We start from the raw sequence: 14,004 nt of genomic DNA on the forward strand, positions 1-14,004 counted from the left end.
GAGGAAGGGCACACCCACTTCCACTACCACGGCCTGGCCCCAACTCTGCTGTTGGCAAACTGATTTGTTCCACCCATTTCAAGGGATTCCATCAGGGCCCAAGGAACCCTCCATTCCAACACCAGGCCCCTCGGTGCTGGATGGAAAGGAGGAATGCAAACCTCTGCAGGTAAAAGATTTCTGGAAGATGTCCCAGGAGAAGCAGCACCTTCCAAAGCCTCCAACCACCACCCCAGATTGCCCGAGACTTGCAGGGATTCCCAGAACACAAGACTAAGCCTGGGAAATCCCCAGGCAAACCGAGAGAGTTTTCACCCTACATCAACATCAATGGCACTTGTGACAAGCAGACTCCTTCTGGCTCACCTTCTGGAGCTAACGCGGAAAGGCAAGGCAGCGCAAGTTGTGTGACACAGCTCAGAAATCAGGGTAGGCCTTGGCCCCCAGCTCCTTCCCCAGTCCACTGAGGCACAAGCACACACACACACACAGACACAGACACACACATAGCTCACACACATAGACACACACAGATTGACACAGAGACTTACACATGCACACAGATGCACACATATACATGCATACAGACAGATACAGGCACACAGACAGAGATAGACACAGAGACATACACACGGCACACACAGATATACACACATACATGCATACAGACATATACAGAGACACACAGATACACACAGACATATACATATATACATATATACATGGATACAGACATACACAGACACATGTACATGTACATAGGTACACATGCACGCAGATACACGCAGATATACACACACAGGAATACAAAGATACATGCACATAGACACACACAGACACACACAGAGAGGCACAGACACACACACAGAGACACACATTAAATACACACACATACACATGCACAGACACATAAGCACCACATACACACATATGCACACAGATACACACATGCATACACACAGACACACATATAGACATATGCAGACACACAGACACACATAGACATACCCATATGCAGACACACACAGACACACACACATATAGACATGGGCAGACACACACACACTCACACACCTCCCTCTGTTGTCAGCTCTTCCCAGTCCCTCACCCCGGGTCTGGCCTGGCCATGGTTAGTGGAGCTCCCCTCACAGCCAGAAGAGTGTAACGGAGACTCACTGTGTACCTTTGATGCTGTAAAATGAAAACACTAATCTTCTGAAGTGTGATATTGATCACAGCTACATTTATAACCTGACTATTCTTGAAAATTACATATCTGAGGCGAAGACACACAATGTGAGACAGATTCAGGAATGGACATGGGTTCACTGGGTGGTTTTGTGTTGAGTGCCATTGAGGGCTGCAGACAAAATAGACAGGGAGGAACGTCAGGCCGGCCTGTCCACAGGGAGATGGAAGCCGCATCAAACACTGTGATCTGGCCTCATACTTGGGCTTGTAAGAAGGACTATGGAAAATTCCGAGAGCAGCCCAGTGCTGGGAAGAGAAGGGATCAGGCCATCTCCCGCCAGGAGGATGTGGTGTCAGGTTTCCCCTGTGGTCTGATGTGGCCAATGGCACTGGGAAGGTCTTCAAGCCCAGGAAGCAGCCTGGCCAGGGCAGTGGGCAACACCAAGCCCAGATGCCAGGAGAGGCTGTGTCTGGCTGGAGGATGGGGGTTGGAGCCCCATGGGCAAGGCTGTCGGGCCAGCACCTGTCAAGCTCTGTGGGCAGACTGAACCCTCGAGAGGGATTCTCCAGGTGACAGAGAGCCTGCGGCCTCAAGGGTGGGAGTTGCATCAGAAAGAGGGTCCTACAGCCACATAGGGGCCATCACAGAGGCCCAGCCAGGGGCTGTGCAGGCTCAGGTCCTCCAGGGAACAGACCCCAAGGCAGAATTCCAAGTGCAGGAGACGCACAGGGGAGAGACTGCTGGTGAAGGCAAAAGAGGAGGAGAGGGTTGGAGGCAGGGCAGAGCCTCAGTCCTTAGAGGAGGCCCCTGTGGAACTTGACTCAGTGCTCAGCCGTGGACAAGACGGCGGCCCCGCAGCTGGAAGTGCAGCTGAGTCCCCCTCACTACAGGCTCTGAGCAGTGCCTGGGCAGCCTTGGAGTCTTCTAGAAACCTCCAGAAGCCAAATCATGCAGACCTGAGCAAAGCAGTGGGTCATGGGACTGAGGAAAGGGCCTGGCAGGTGACGAGCACATGCAGTGGAGGGAGGGGATGCAGTTCAAGGACCAGGGGATTTCCAACCTGGGCACCTAAAGGAGACTCCATTCTGCAAAGAAACTTACCTGAAATATTTGAAAAACCGAGGTCCAGGTATAGAACAAATCCATAACCTCAGACACACAGGGACGCGATAAATTATGTTACAGTGCTTTGAACAGAAAAGAATCTCACTTGAATTGCTGCCTGATTGTTATTAATTAAATCAATAGATGACTTCTGATGAGAGGTGTGGAAACACAGGCTCTGTCTCTGTCCCCTTAGTGTGAAGACCAGAAGGTGGAGTGTCTGTACGAGGCGCTGAAGAGGGCTGGAGACAGGCTCCTGGGTTCCTTCCCCACGGCCGTGCCCCTGGCTCTCCACTCCTCCATCAGCTACCTTGGCTTCTTCATCAACGGCAGCCCCGCAGACGTCATCCGGGAATTCGCGATGACCTTCGCCACGGAAGCATCTCTCTTAGCAGGTGGGCAGCCCTGACCAGTGGCAAACACAGGGCCGGGTTCACAGTGAGTGAGCTCTGTGTGGCAGGGACGAGCTCCCGGCACATGGATTTCCGTGGGTGGGTTCCAGGGGAGCAGAGCCCAGCAGCCACAGTGGGATGGCTGGGTGGGCTTTCCTCCAGGCTCAGTGGCTGCCCCTGTCCTCACCCAGGCACTTCCATTTCCCACTTCTGGATTTTCAGCCAGGTGCCTGGACATGGCCTTCACCTGAGGCTGAACAATTTAACTAGCGCCTCCCTTCGTGAACCACTACATCCTTCAAAAATGTAAGCCGTTAGAAAGCTTCCGGACCAGCTTCGGTCTTCTCTTTAGGCGGGAATAACCTTTGTTCGCATTATGTGGTTTTTCAAATGCTTAGCTGTATGCCAACAGCCTGGGAAAGTGCCCCAGAAGGGTGTGCCAAGCATCAAGCCTGAGTGGGTGACCGTGATGGGGTTGGAGGCTGGGGCACATAGGGAGTCAGGACCTCCCCCGCTCGGCCAAGAGTGGGAGACACACAAGTCCTACATGACTTATTTCTGTATTTTCAGTATGAGCTTGGTGCTCTCTCCTTGGCCTCTCCGGGGAAAGATTATGTAGACTCATATCGAGAATCATCAAAATTCCCTTCTCTCCAAACACCAGCCCTGGTCTGGAGACCAAGGCTACCACTGGGGTTTAGTGGAAAGGATTGTGGACTTGATGTCAGAAGACGTGATTTTTTTCTGTGTCCCTGATGAGTGGCGTGACCTTAATCAAGTCATGTCCACTGTCTCTGTCTCTTTTTCTTTCTCTACAAAACAATGAGGGCTCTCACTCTTCAAGAACAATGTTGCCTGAGTCTGTGGCCCATCCCACCATAGTTCCCAGGACACAGAAGGCACTCAGTATTGCCGTGATTTGCCAACTCTAAAATCTGATGAGGCTGCAGTGCCTTCGCAGAAGGGCTCCCCACTTTCTCTCCCCGGGAGTGTGTCTGTCTCTGTCCTCAGACATATATGAAACACAGATCCTGGCCTGTAAATCCACCCATGAATCCTGGGCTTCCACTTAGATGGCAGCTTGTGAGTCTGGAGATCAAATCTGCTGGATAATTAGAAAGTCGCCCCCGGTCTTTGTGGATTAGTCTCCTTTATCAAATGATGGCTCTTTCACACCCAAGCCCTCCCCCAGTGAACCTCACTGGCAGCATCTTAAAAACAGAAAGACTGAGGCTGAAAAGGGTAAAGTGCCTGCCCAAGGTCACTGTGGTGTGTGGAGTGGTGTCCCCTAAAAATATATGTCCGCCAGGAACTTCAGAATGTGACCTCACTTGGGAATAGGGTCTGTGCAGATGCAACTGGTTGGGAGGAGGTCACACAGGATTAGGGTGGGTCCCAGGAAGTGTAGAGGCCGCACAGAGACACGGATGAGTGGCGTGACCTTAATCAAGTCATGTCCACTGTCTGTCTCAGCCATGTGCTGACCGAGGCAGAGACTGGAGTGATGTAGCCACAAGCCAAGGGATGCCTGGGGCCACCGGAAACTGGAAGAAGCCAGGAAGGACCCTTCCCGGGAGCTTTGAGGGAGAGCGCAGCCCTGCCAACATCTTGATTTTGAACCTCTAGTCTCCAGACACAGGAGAAAATAAATGTCTGTTGTTTGAAACCAATCCAGTCCCCTCACCAGGCTGGTGGAGCTGGGACCTGAACCCAGCTCTGTTCTGGCTGGCTGGGTTCATGCTGGGCAGCTCCACTTCCTGTGGGAGCCAGCACTGACCTCACATCCATGCCCTGAGCCTCAGCAGGCTCTGTCCTGCCCTTCCATGGCCCATGCCCTCAGCCCGACACTGAGGGGGTAGAAGGCCTCTCTCGGTGATGAGTGACCAGTCACTGCTCTGAAGTGGCCGAGGTCCCTCTTGGAGCAAGTGCATGAGGCACCCTGCCTGCTTTGGCCCTCCCCAGTGAAACGTGCCCATAGGCACAGGTCCGCAGAGAGAAGGAAACACAGGGGCCCGTTCAGAAGTCGGTGTGACTCACTGTGACGTCAGCAACCGGTAGTGGGTCTTTACCAGGCTACACTCACTCACATGGCAAGGCCGTCCTCCCCGACTGCTAAAAACAAAAGTCAGAAAAGGAATTTCCCCACCACCTACACACTCACGCCGCTCTGGGCTGCGCAGCTTCAGTGCTCCGGCTTTCCTAGAGACCGTGGGAGCTTCCCATTTGCCTCTAAAGGCTCACCTCTCACGTGGGAGACAGCAGTGGGCCCCTACTTCGGGGCTCCAGGGAAAGACTTGCATCACCCTTGACCTATTTTAGGGGATGAGCAGATCCTGTTTGTCAGTGCCTTGCCGTGGAGTGGGGGAGGGGACCTCTGTGCACTGACCCAGCGTCTCTAGCAGGAAACTTGAAGTTAGGAGGCTGATTTCCCACTGCAGCCTTGGCAAGCAGGCACTGCCATCCTCCAGCGAATGCTGCTGAAGCAGAAACTGGGCCAGGCCCAGAGGCTCGGTCAAGGTCGCCCTGCAAAAGGGGGCACAGCACGGCCTAAAACTAGGTCTGTCCGACACCAAAGTCTGTGCTGTTCCCGTCAAGACACCGACCTCCTCCCTAGGACATAAAATACTTTGTGGCTCAACTGAAATCAGATCCTGGCTGCTTGAGTGATGCCAGCTGCTCTGCTCACTGACCCGAGAGCCCCTTGCAGACCAGGGAGGGCTAGGGCTGCAGGGGCAGAGGACATCCAAAAAGACCTGAGGCTCAGCCACTCCCAGGACTTCCTGCTTCACCAAAACAAGGTGAACCTTAAAGATACTGTGTGGTTTATAGTTTTGTTGCCTAAAGAGTTTTCTTCTTGAAATTAAACAAAAAGCCATTGAACTGGAGCTCGGGCCTGCAAGTCCAGGCCACTGGGTAACGTGCACAGCCCGGGAATGGAGCAGTCGTTTCCTCTGTGCATCTGAACCGTGCATTCAGGCAGCTAGCCTGCAAACTGATAGGCCCCCAAGACCCTGAACCCACATCTCCACATTCTCCTCTTTCCTACTTCCTGGAAAAATCTGCAGGGATCCAGCCATCTCCTTTATGATGTGAGTTCTGGGCGGGCCGAATGAGCTCTGAGTTCTGACAGCCCTTGCGTTGTTGAGGAAGCACGGAGGTCAGAGGAAGGAGGCATTTAGGTAACGGTGCCCTGACACCCTCTGTGTTCCCCTGATTTCACAGACTGCTCCGTGAAGCCTTGCACCAAGCAGCTGCATCTGACCTTGGCCCACAAGTTCTACCCCCACCACCAGAGGACGCTGGAGCAGCTGGCCAGAGCCATCCCCCTGGGCCACAGTTGCCAGTGGACAGCTGCACTGTACTCCCGAGACATGCGCTTTGTGCACTACCAGGTAGGAGAGCTGAGCAGGGGCTCAGAAGAAGCAAACGAATGGGCCGGGCGTGGTGACTCACGCCTGTAATCCCAGCACTTTGGGAGGCTGAGGCGGGTGGATCACAAGGTCAGGAGATCGAGACCATCCTGGCTAACATGGTGAAACCCCGTCTCTACTAAAAATACAAAAAATTGGCTGGGCGTGGTGGCTCACGCCCATAATCCAAGCACTTTGGGAGGCCGAGGCGGGCGGATCACGAGGTCAGGAGATCGAGACCATCCTGGTTAACACAGTGAAGCCTGGTCTCTACTAAAAATACAAAAACAATTAGCCAGATGTGGTAGTGGGCGCTGTAGTCCCAGTTACTTGGGAGGCTGAGGCAGGAGAATGGCATGAACCCTGGAGGCGGAGCTTGCAGTGAGCCGAGATCGCGCCACTGCACCCCAGCCTGGGCAACAGAGCGAGACTCCATCTCAAAAAAAAAAAAAATTAGCTGGGCGTGGTGGTGGGCACCTGTAGTCCCAGCTACTCAGGAGTCTGAGGCAGGAGAATGGCATGCACCCAGGAGGCGGAGCTTGCAGTGAGCTGAGATAGCGCCACTGCACTCCAGCCTGGGTAACAGAGCGAGACGTCTCAAAAAAAAAAGAAGCAGATGAATGAACAGCCACTCACCTGATAGCACGTACCCCCTGGAGCCCTCCAAGGCAGATATGTTAGTAGCAAGGAAAATTTCTATTGCTTCTCTAAAGACATTGTCTTTCTTGTGCAATTTACAACCAGTATTCTTTTATATGTGAGTTAGAGATGCACAGACATTTTTTCAACAAAATAGAAGCATTTCCAATATTAGAAAATGAAGCCAGATGTGGTGGCTCATGCCTATAATCCCAGCACTTTGGGAGGCCGAGGCAAGTGGATCAGTTGAGGTCAGGTGTTCAAGACCAGCCTGGGCAACAGGGCAAAACCCTGTCTCTACTAAAAATACAAAAAATTAGCTGGGCGTTGTGGCATGAACCTGTAATCCCAGCTACTTGGGAGGCTGAGGCAGGAGAATCACTGGAACCTGGGAGGTGGGGGTTGCAGTGAACTGAGATCATGCCATTGCACTCCAGCCTGGGCAACAGAGTGAGACTGGCCAAAAAAAAAAAAAAAAAAGGCAGAAAGAAAAGGACTATTGTAAAGATCTATGAATACATGTTTTGCTTATTAATTCTTTTTTATTTATTTATTTTTTACATTTAGGGGCCATGCTACTCTTCTCTGTATGGCTCCAAGTTTAGTTATATGAGCACAATTCACTTTCAAGAATGATTTGAGTGAAACCTTCACTCTGGGACTTCCTGCCTATGAATTGATGGGTTTAGAAACGAAGTGTGCAGCGCTCCTTTCGGACCCAGAGAGCACGTGTGAATGAATCCACCATGTTCTGTATTGTACGAGAAGGTGTCAATAACCTCACACTGAGGAAGGCGGATGTGAGAGTCTGCGTATGCCTTCAGGTCTTTTGTAGACAAAAAAGTACCTAGATGGATAGATCCCCCCAAAAAATATATATGTGTATATATATATTTATATACATATATATATATATATTTTTTTTTTTTTTTTTGAGAGGAAGTCTAACCCTGTCACCCAGGGTGAAGTGCAGTGGGGCGATCTAGGCTCACTACAACCTCTGCCTCCTGGGTTCAAGTTGTTCTCCTGCCTCAGCTTCCCAAGTAGCTGGGACTACAGGTGCCAGCCACCATGCCTGGCTAATTTTTGTATTTTTAGTAGAGACAGGGTTTCACCATATTGACCAGGCTGGTCTCAAACTCCTGACCTTGTGATCCACCCACCTGAGACTTCCAAAGTGTTGGGATTACAGGTGTGAGCCACCGTGCCTGGCCCCAAAATGTATTTCTAAATCTATCCAAAGAATTCTATGCTGCGTTTCATTATATTCTATGCTATGTATTGCCAGACAAAGCTTTGGACAGCGTCTTGAAGACACAGAACACATTGGAGGGGAAGAAAGCAGGAGGTAGCCGGTGATAGGCCTCCTATTGCTGCCATTTTCCAACGTAAATCTTTGCTCAAAATGTGAATCCCCTTGCCTCTTCTCTAGACCCTGAGAGCCCTATTCCAGTACAAACCACAGAACGTGGATGAGCTGACGCTAAGTCCTGGCGACTACATCTTTGTGGACCCCACGCAGCAGGACGAAGCCAGTGAGGGCTGGGTGATTGGGATCTCGCAGCGGACGGGCTGCCGGGGCTTCCTGCCGGAAAACTACACGGATCGAGCCAGCGAGTCTGACACGTGGGTTAAGCACAGGTGAGTGCTGCCTCTGGCTGCAGCGCCGTCATCTCTGTCTGAGTTACTGTGTGAGAGTGCCCACCTGCAAACAGTGTGCTTCTGGGCCATTCCATTATTGGTAAAATTGCATTCTCTATGCTGGCAAAATAATTCCTGCAGGTATATAGTAACCATCTTGGTTCATCCGTGGTTTTCTGATGACAACATTCAAAAAAGAATTAATTACTCTGCATTAGAGTAGTTTGAGATGGTAATCCCCAAATTATTGCAAAACACTACTTCCTTATCACAAACATAATAAATTATACTCAGAGGTCCTGAGCTTGGGTTTATGTATTCTTCTGCCCCATGTACGAACTGTGAAGTCCTAGGGCGTGTTATTAGTTTTCTATGACTGTGTAATAAATTACCACTAAAACAAAGCGCAATTATTATCTTATTGTATTTACGGGTTGAGAGTCAGAGTCCAGCTTCACTGGGTCCTCAGCTCAGGGTCTCAAGGCTGTAAACAAGGTGCCTGCCAGGGCTGGGCTCCCAGCTGAGGCTTCACGCCCTCACCTGAGCATACACAGTTGGTGGAAGTGATTTCCTTGAAGCTGTAGGGCTCCTGGTGAGTCGCTTCTTCATCAGTTGGAGAATCCCTTAATTGTAGCGCCTTTAGCATCATCTGGTGAGGCTAAGGATTTTCAGAATGGTTCTTTTTTGTTCAGCGTTCTTCCCTCAATTTATCTCTTTCCTCTCCCGCTTCACTATAAATAACATGAAGAAACCAGGTGATACATTTAACACTTTGCATGGAAATAGCCTTAGCTGTGTGATCAGCATCATCGCTTATGAGTCCTGCTTTCCATGGACAATTTCATTAGACTCTCTGGCACACATGGGAAGGATCCTCCTTGCTCCGTTTTCCTGGAACATGTTTCATATTCCTTTCTGAGTTCTCCCCGGAAGATTCACCTTTAGCATCCCTATTTCCACTAGCAATCTGTTCATGGTGATTTGGGCTTTCTCTGCCGTGCTACTCGAAAGTCTCTCAGCCTCTACTCACTGCCAAGTCCCAAAGTTGTTTCCACATTTTAAGTTCGGAAGGTCTCCAACTTACAATGGTTCAACCTAGGATTTCATAATGGTACGAAAGTGATATGGGTTCAATAGAAACTGTACTTCAGGTGCCCATACGGTCATTCCATGCTACACTTTCAGTCCAACATTTAACGAATTACATGAGGCACTCAACACTTGATTATAAAATAGGCTTTGTGTTAGATGATTCTGCCCTATCGTAGGCTACTGTAAGTGTGCTGAGCGTGTTTAACGTAAGCTAGGCCACGCTGTGATGTTCAGTAGGTTAGATGCATTAAATGCATTTTCAATTTATGATGGGTTTGTTGGAACGTAACCCCATCTGAAGTTGAAGAGCATCCTGTTTGTTAGAACAGCACCCCATTCCTGATACCAAATTTAGTAAAAGTTTAACCAGAGATGCAGAACCAGTCACTTTCATACAATATATAATACATACAAATATATGTACAGTTGTCCCTTGCATTTGGCAAGGGATTGGTTCCAGGACCCCCACAGATACCCAAATCCTCATGTTCTCAAGTCCCTGATAGAAAACACTGTAGTATTTACATGCAACTTATACACATCACCCTGGATCCTTTAAATCATCTCTAGAGTACTTATGATACATAACACAATATAAATGCTATGCAAATGGATGTTATACAGTATTGTTTTTATTTGTATTTTTAAATTATTGTATTGCTATTTTTTATCAATTAATTTTTTGAATATTTTTGGCCTGCAGTTGGTTGAATCTACAAATGCAGAACCTCCAGATACAAAGGGCTGACTGTACATACAGAATATTTTATATTATATACACATGTATCACACACATATATACATGGAAAGGCATATATATACATACACACATCTATATGGATTTACTGTGCCTTATGGAATTACTGTGCCTTATGGAATTACTGTGGCTAGCTAAGCAAGGACAGACAGGCGGGAAGGGAGAATCCTACTCAGACTGAAAACCCACGGGCAAGCTGAAGATTGTTGTCCACATGTGGGCAGTTGGAAGGACCACCCGGGGGATGGGAGAGCAGTTGCAGATACAGCTGCTATCGAAGTCTCTGAGTGTGGGGAAAGCCTACGTTTTTAAAAAATGCCTTCCAACTGCATAAGTCAGGCCTGCTCAGAATAACCTTGCTTTTGATTAATTTAAGTTCAAATGATTAGGGGTTCTAGTCACATTTGTAAAATCTCCTTGCAGCAGCACCTAGACTAGCATTTGATGGGATAGCTGAGAAGGCTGTGTGTGATGCTTAGGATGACTACTGCCTCCCTTCCATCCTCCAGCTCTCATGAGAATGCCTCTTGTGGCCCACCCTGATCAGACATGTGCTAAAAAGGAAGTCTAGGGACTGTCGTTCAGTCTGGCCAAGTTGCCACACACACCGTAAAGCCATTACAAAGTGCTAAGGTGGCTCTCGTGAACTTTTTCACTCTCTTCTCCCAGGTTCCAGTTAGGAGAGTGGAGAGAGCAGGCAGAGGTCAGAGAACACAGGGTGAAAAATGAGAAAAACTGCTCAGCCTCATGGGTGTGCATGTTGGGGTAGAGCTCTTGCAGGTGTCAAGACTGATGGTTGGAACAACTGAATGATGAGAGTGGGAGGAGCAGGGCAGAAATACACAGAAAAACCCTATGTTGTGGTTCTGGGCTTCCTGGCACCTTCAGAGCTGTGTGGCTGGGGAAGAGAGCCTGGAAAAGCACCATCATGGCCATCCCTCTGTCTCCAGGCAGGAGGTCTTAAAACCATTTTATATTTCACTCATTGGTTTAATTCTCTCCTAAAATGTTCCACAGCTTCTCTGGGGTTCCCCCCACCACCCAGACAAATAAATAAATCATTAAGTTGAACACAGATGTATCAGTGTCTACTCAATCTACAGATTTTCAGATCTGTGCTGGACATTTGCTGTGGACATCTATTTCCAGAATCTATCCATCCAGGGAATTCTTTTCTGTACCCTTCCTATTGAGGTTCATATATAAGGCAAAACTATGAAAATTGTGACATTTTATTTGAATAGTCATTAAAAACTACTTAAAAATTGTCAGAGGTTATATGGATATCTAATAAGACTAACATTTTGAGTAAATTAAGAAAGAATATATTTTGAAGAGCTGAAATAAATGATTACTTATAGGTCATTTTAATCCAAACCCCCCAAAAAAGAAAAGATGGTTTAATAGTACCTGATAGAAGCTCTTGGTGAAATGATTAGAATTTGCAAGAAATAGTAGTAAAAATAATGAAAGTATTGTCTGAAATATTTATAGAAGGAGATTTGGTGACTATGGCTGATTTCTTTAGGTATTATATTTCTTTTTGCTAATCATTCATACACTGAGATTTGTATAATGAGCCAGGGACAGCACCTATGTCCCTGGGCCCCCCCACTAAACATAGTAGCCACTTGACACTGAAGGAGAGCAGATTCCAGCCAAAGCCCCACAGCTGTGCATACATGACATTTCATATCATCTTCTCTTGAGGCCATTTAACTTCTTACCCTAATGAATAAGAACTTAGGACCACAAAATGCAAATATGGGATGAAAAATGCAGCCATTGTCACATGTATTTATTGATGTGTTGACTTCTAATCCACTTAAATCTATTTTAAGGCAGCTTAAGAGATGCCCAATAGCTTTGCACACTAACATCACCTCCTGTACCTGACTCTGTGCCATGCATTTCCCTTATTAACTGATTTACTTCTCCAGTACCCCCAGGGTGGGCACCGTGATTGCTCCATTTTATAGTTGATGAAACTGAGACACAAAGAGATCAACTCACTTGCCTATGTTCACACAGCAAGTGAGCAGAGGAAACAGGATTCCAGCCTCATACCTAATCCCACACTTGGGCTTTCAAATCTGACCTCAACTGCCTATAGAAGAGATCATTAAAATTTAAAAATAAGTCCGTAAATTAAATTATGACACATCCATACAATAAAATATTTGCAGCTTTAAGATAATTAAAAGGGAGAATTTTATGTTATTTATTTGAAAAAATATGCAAGATTGATTGATAAATGAAAAAAATAAGTTGCAGAATGATGTGTGTGGCATGATATACTTGTGGGGGAAGGGGAGAGACACACATAACCATCTGTAAATACATGTGCACAATATGTATTTCTACATATACGTATTCCTAAAGGTTCCCTGGAAGGGAGAATGTCTGGAGACTTCTAATCATGGTTACCTGTGGGTGTTGGGAGTGGGAGCCAGGAGAATGGAACAGAAATGGGAGGGAGTCTCTTCAAACATGAGCATTTCATAATGTTTAAATGTATGAAGCATATAAATGCATTACTTACTCAAAACATAAATTAATCCATTTTAAATTTTAAGAAGAGAATATAAGAAAGCTGGGTCAAAGGGAGAATAAAGGTGGAAAAGCCAGACAAAGTCAGGGCTGAGGTTTGTCCACACCACGACGTGTGCTGTGAGCTCCCAGCTCCGAGCTTTCCCACATCCAATAAGAAAACAGACACACGTTCAACCAACAGTCATGGCCATCCCAGACGTGTGCAGACCAGCAGTTCAGGAGAAATACACTTTGTGACATAGACATGTCCATGGGTCAGGGGCCACATCAAAATCACAGGATGTGGGTGCCACAAGAGATTGTAGAGATAACCTAAGGCAACTCCCCTGCTGGAGAGCTGAGAAGACTCGGGCCCAGGAGGCCAAGTGATGTTGTACAATCAAGGGAGTTCTTGCTTTCTTGCAAGCTCAGTTCATCACCCGATCCAATCCACAGTTTAAGGAATAGAGAGGAGATGCTGGCTGTACCCTAACTAACCATCTAAATTTCAGGAAGGTTGGGGCTCCCCTGTGCCCCTGCATCATTCGGCATGTCCTTCGCTGTCTGCCCAGGACGGGAGAGTTTCACCGTCACAGAGGAACCACAAAGACTGTGCAGAAGATGAGTCAGCGGCTATGATACTTTTCATTTCACAGTGAATACATTAGACACCTGCCTATCAACATAACCATTCCGGCTTTTATGCTGGAATGTATTAATGAAAACTGCAGTGAAAGGAAAGAGAAATAAGCACCGGGCTAGGTGCTGTGGGGTGTCTGATTGGTCCTGCTTTGGAAGCACCCTCATCGTGGCTGGAGGAGCAGCAAGACACCCTGACGAGCTGTGACCTGTGCTTACGGGCCAGTGAGGCAGATGATGGGAGCTGTTGGACTCTGCTGTGCTGGCTAAATCTTTTCAAACTGCTAAAAGTCCTTATTAAACATCTAAAGCTTTCAAAACCAGAAAATCATCCTTGAATGTCTCCACACATCACTCATTCATTAGTGGAAAATGTGGTCAAACAGTAATGTTCAGAGGCCAACTGACCCATGGACGGACAGAGAGCTGTGCAGATGTTTAATAAATACCTCCTTCGAGCCCTGATCAGGACTCACACTTGCGCGATCCAAGCAGCAGAACCGCTGGCGTTACAGTGCCTGGAAACAGACCTGCGGGTGCATCAGCAGGAATCCCCCTCCTCACCAAAGAGGGCACCCTTCCAGGTACGAGTCTGCAGCTCCAATG

General features: G+C 47.9%; 1 protein-coding gene across 2 annotated transcripts in view; it reads left to right on the top strand.

The window, feature by feature from the left end:
• UBASH3A (ubiquitin associated and SH3 domain containing A) overlaps positions 1-14,004 on the top strand; it is a 53,824-nt gene that overhangs the window by 6,630 nt on the left and 33,190 nt on the right. For both annotated transcript variants that reach the window (XM_007969125.3, XM_007969138.3), the window contains exons 4-6: positions 2,493-2,691; positions 5,911-6,080; positions 8,170-8,378. In XM_007969125.3, the coding sequence (XP_007967316.3) occupies positions 2,493-2,691; positions 5,911-6,080; positions 8,170-8,378 (578 nt within the window). The remainder of the gene's footprint in view (positions 1-2,492; positions 2,692-5,910; positions 6,081-8,169; positions 8,379-14,004) is intronic.

This window comes from Chlorocebus sabaeus, chromosome 2 (genome assembly GCF_047675955.1).
Source record: "Chlorocebus sabaeus isolate Y175 chromosome 2, mChlSab1.0.hap1, whole genome shotgun sequence".
In the NCBI taxonomy this organism is placed as follows: domain Eukaryota; kingdom Metazoa; phylum Chordata; class Mammalia; order Primates; family Cercopithecidae; genus Chlorocebus; species Chlorocebus sabaeus.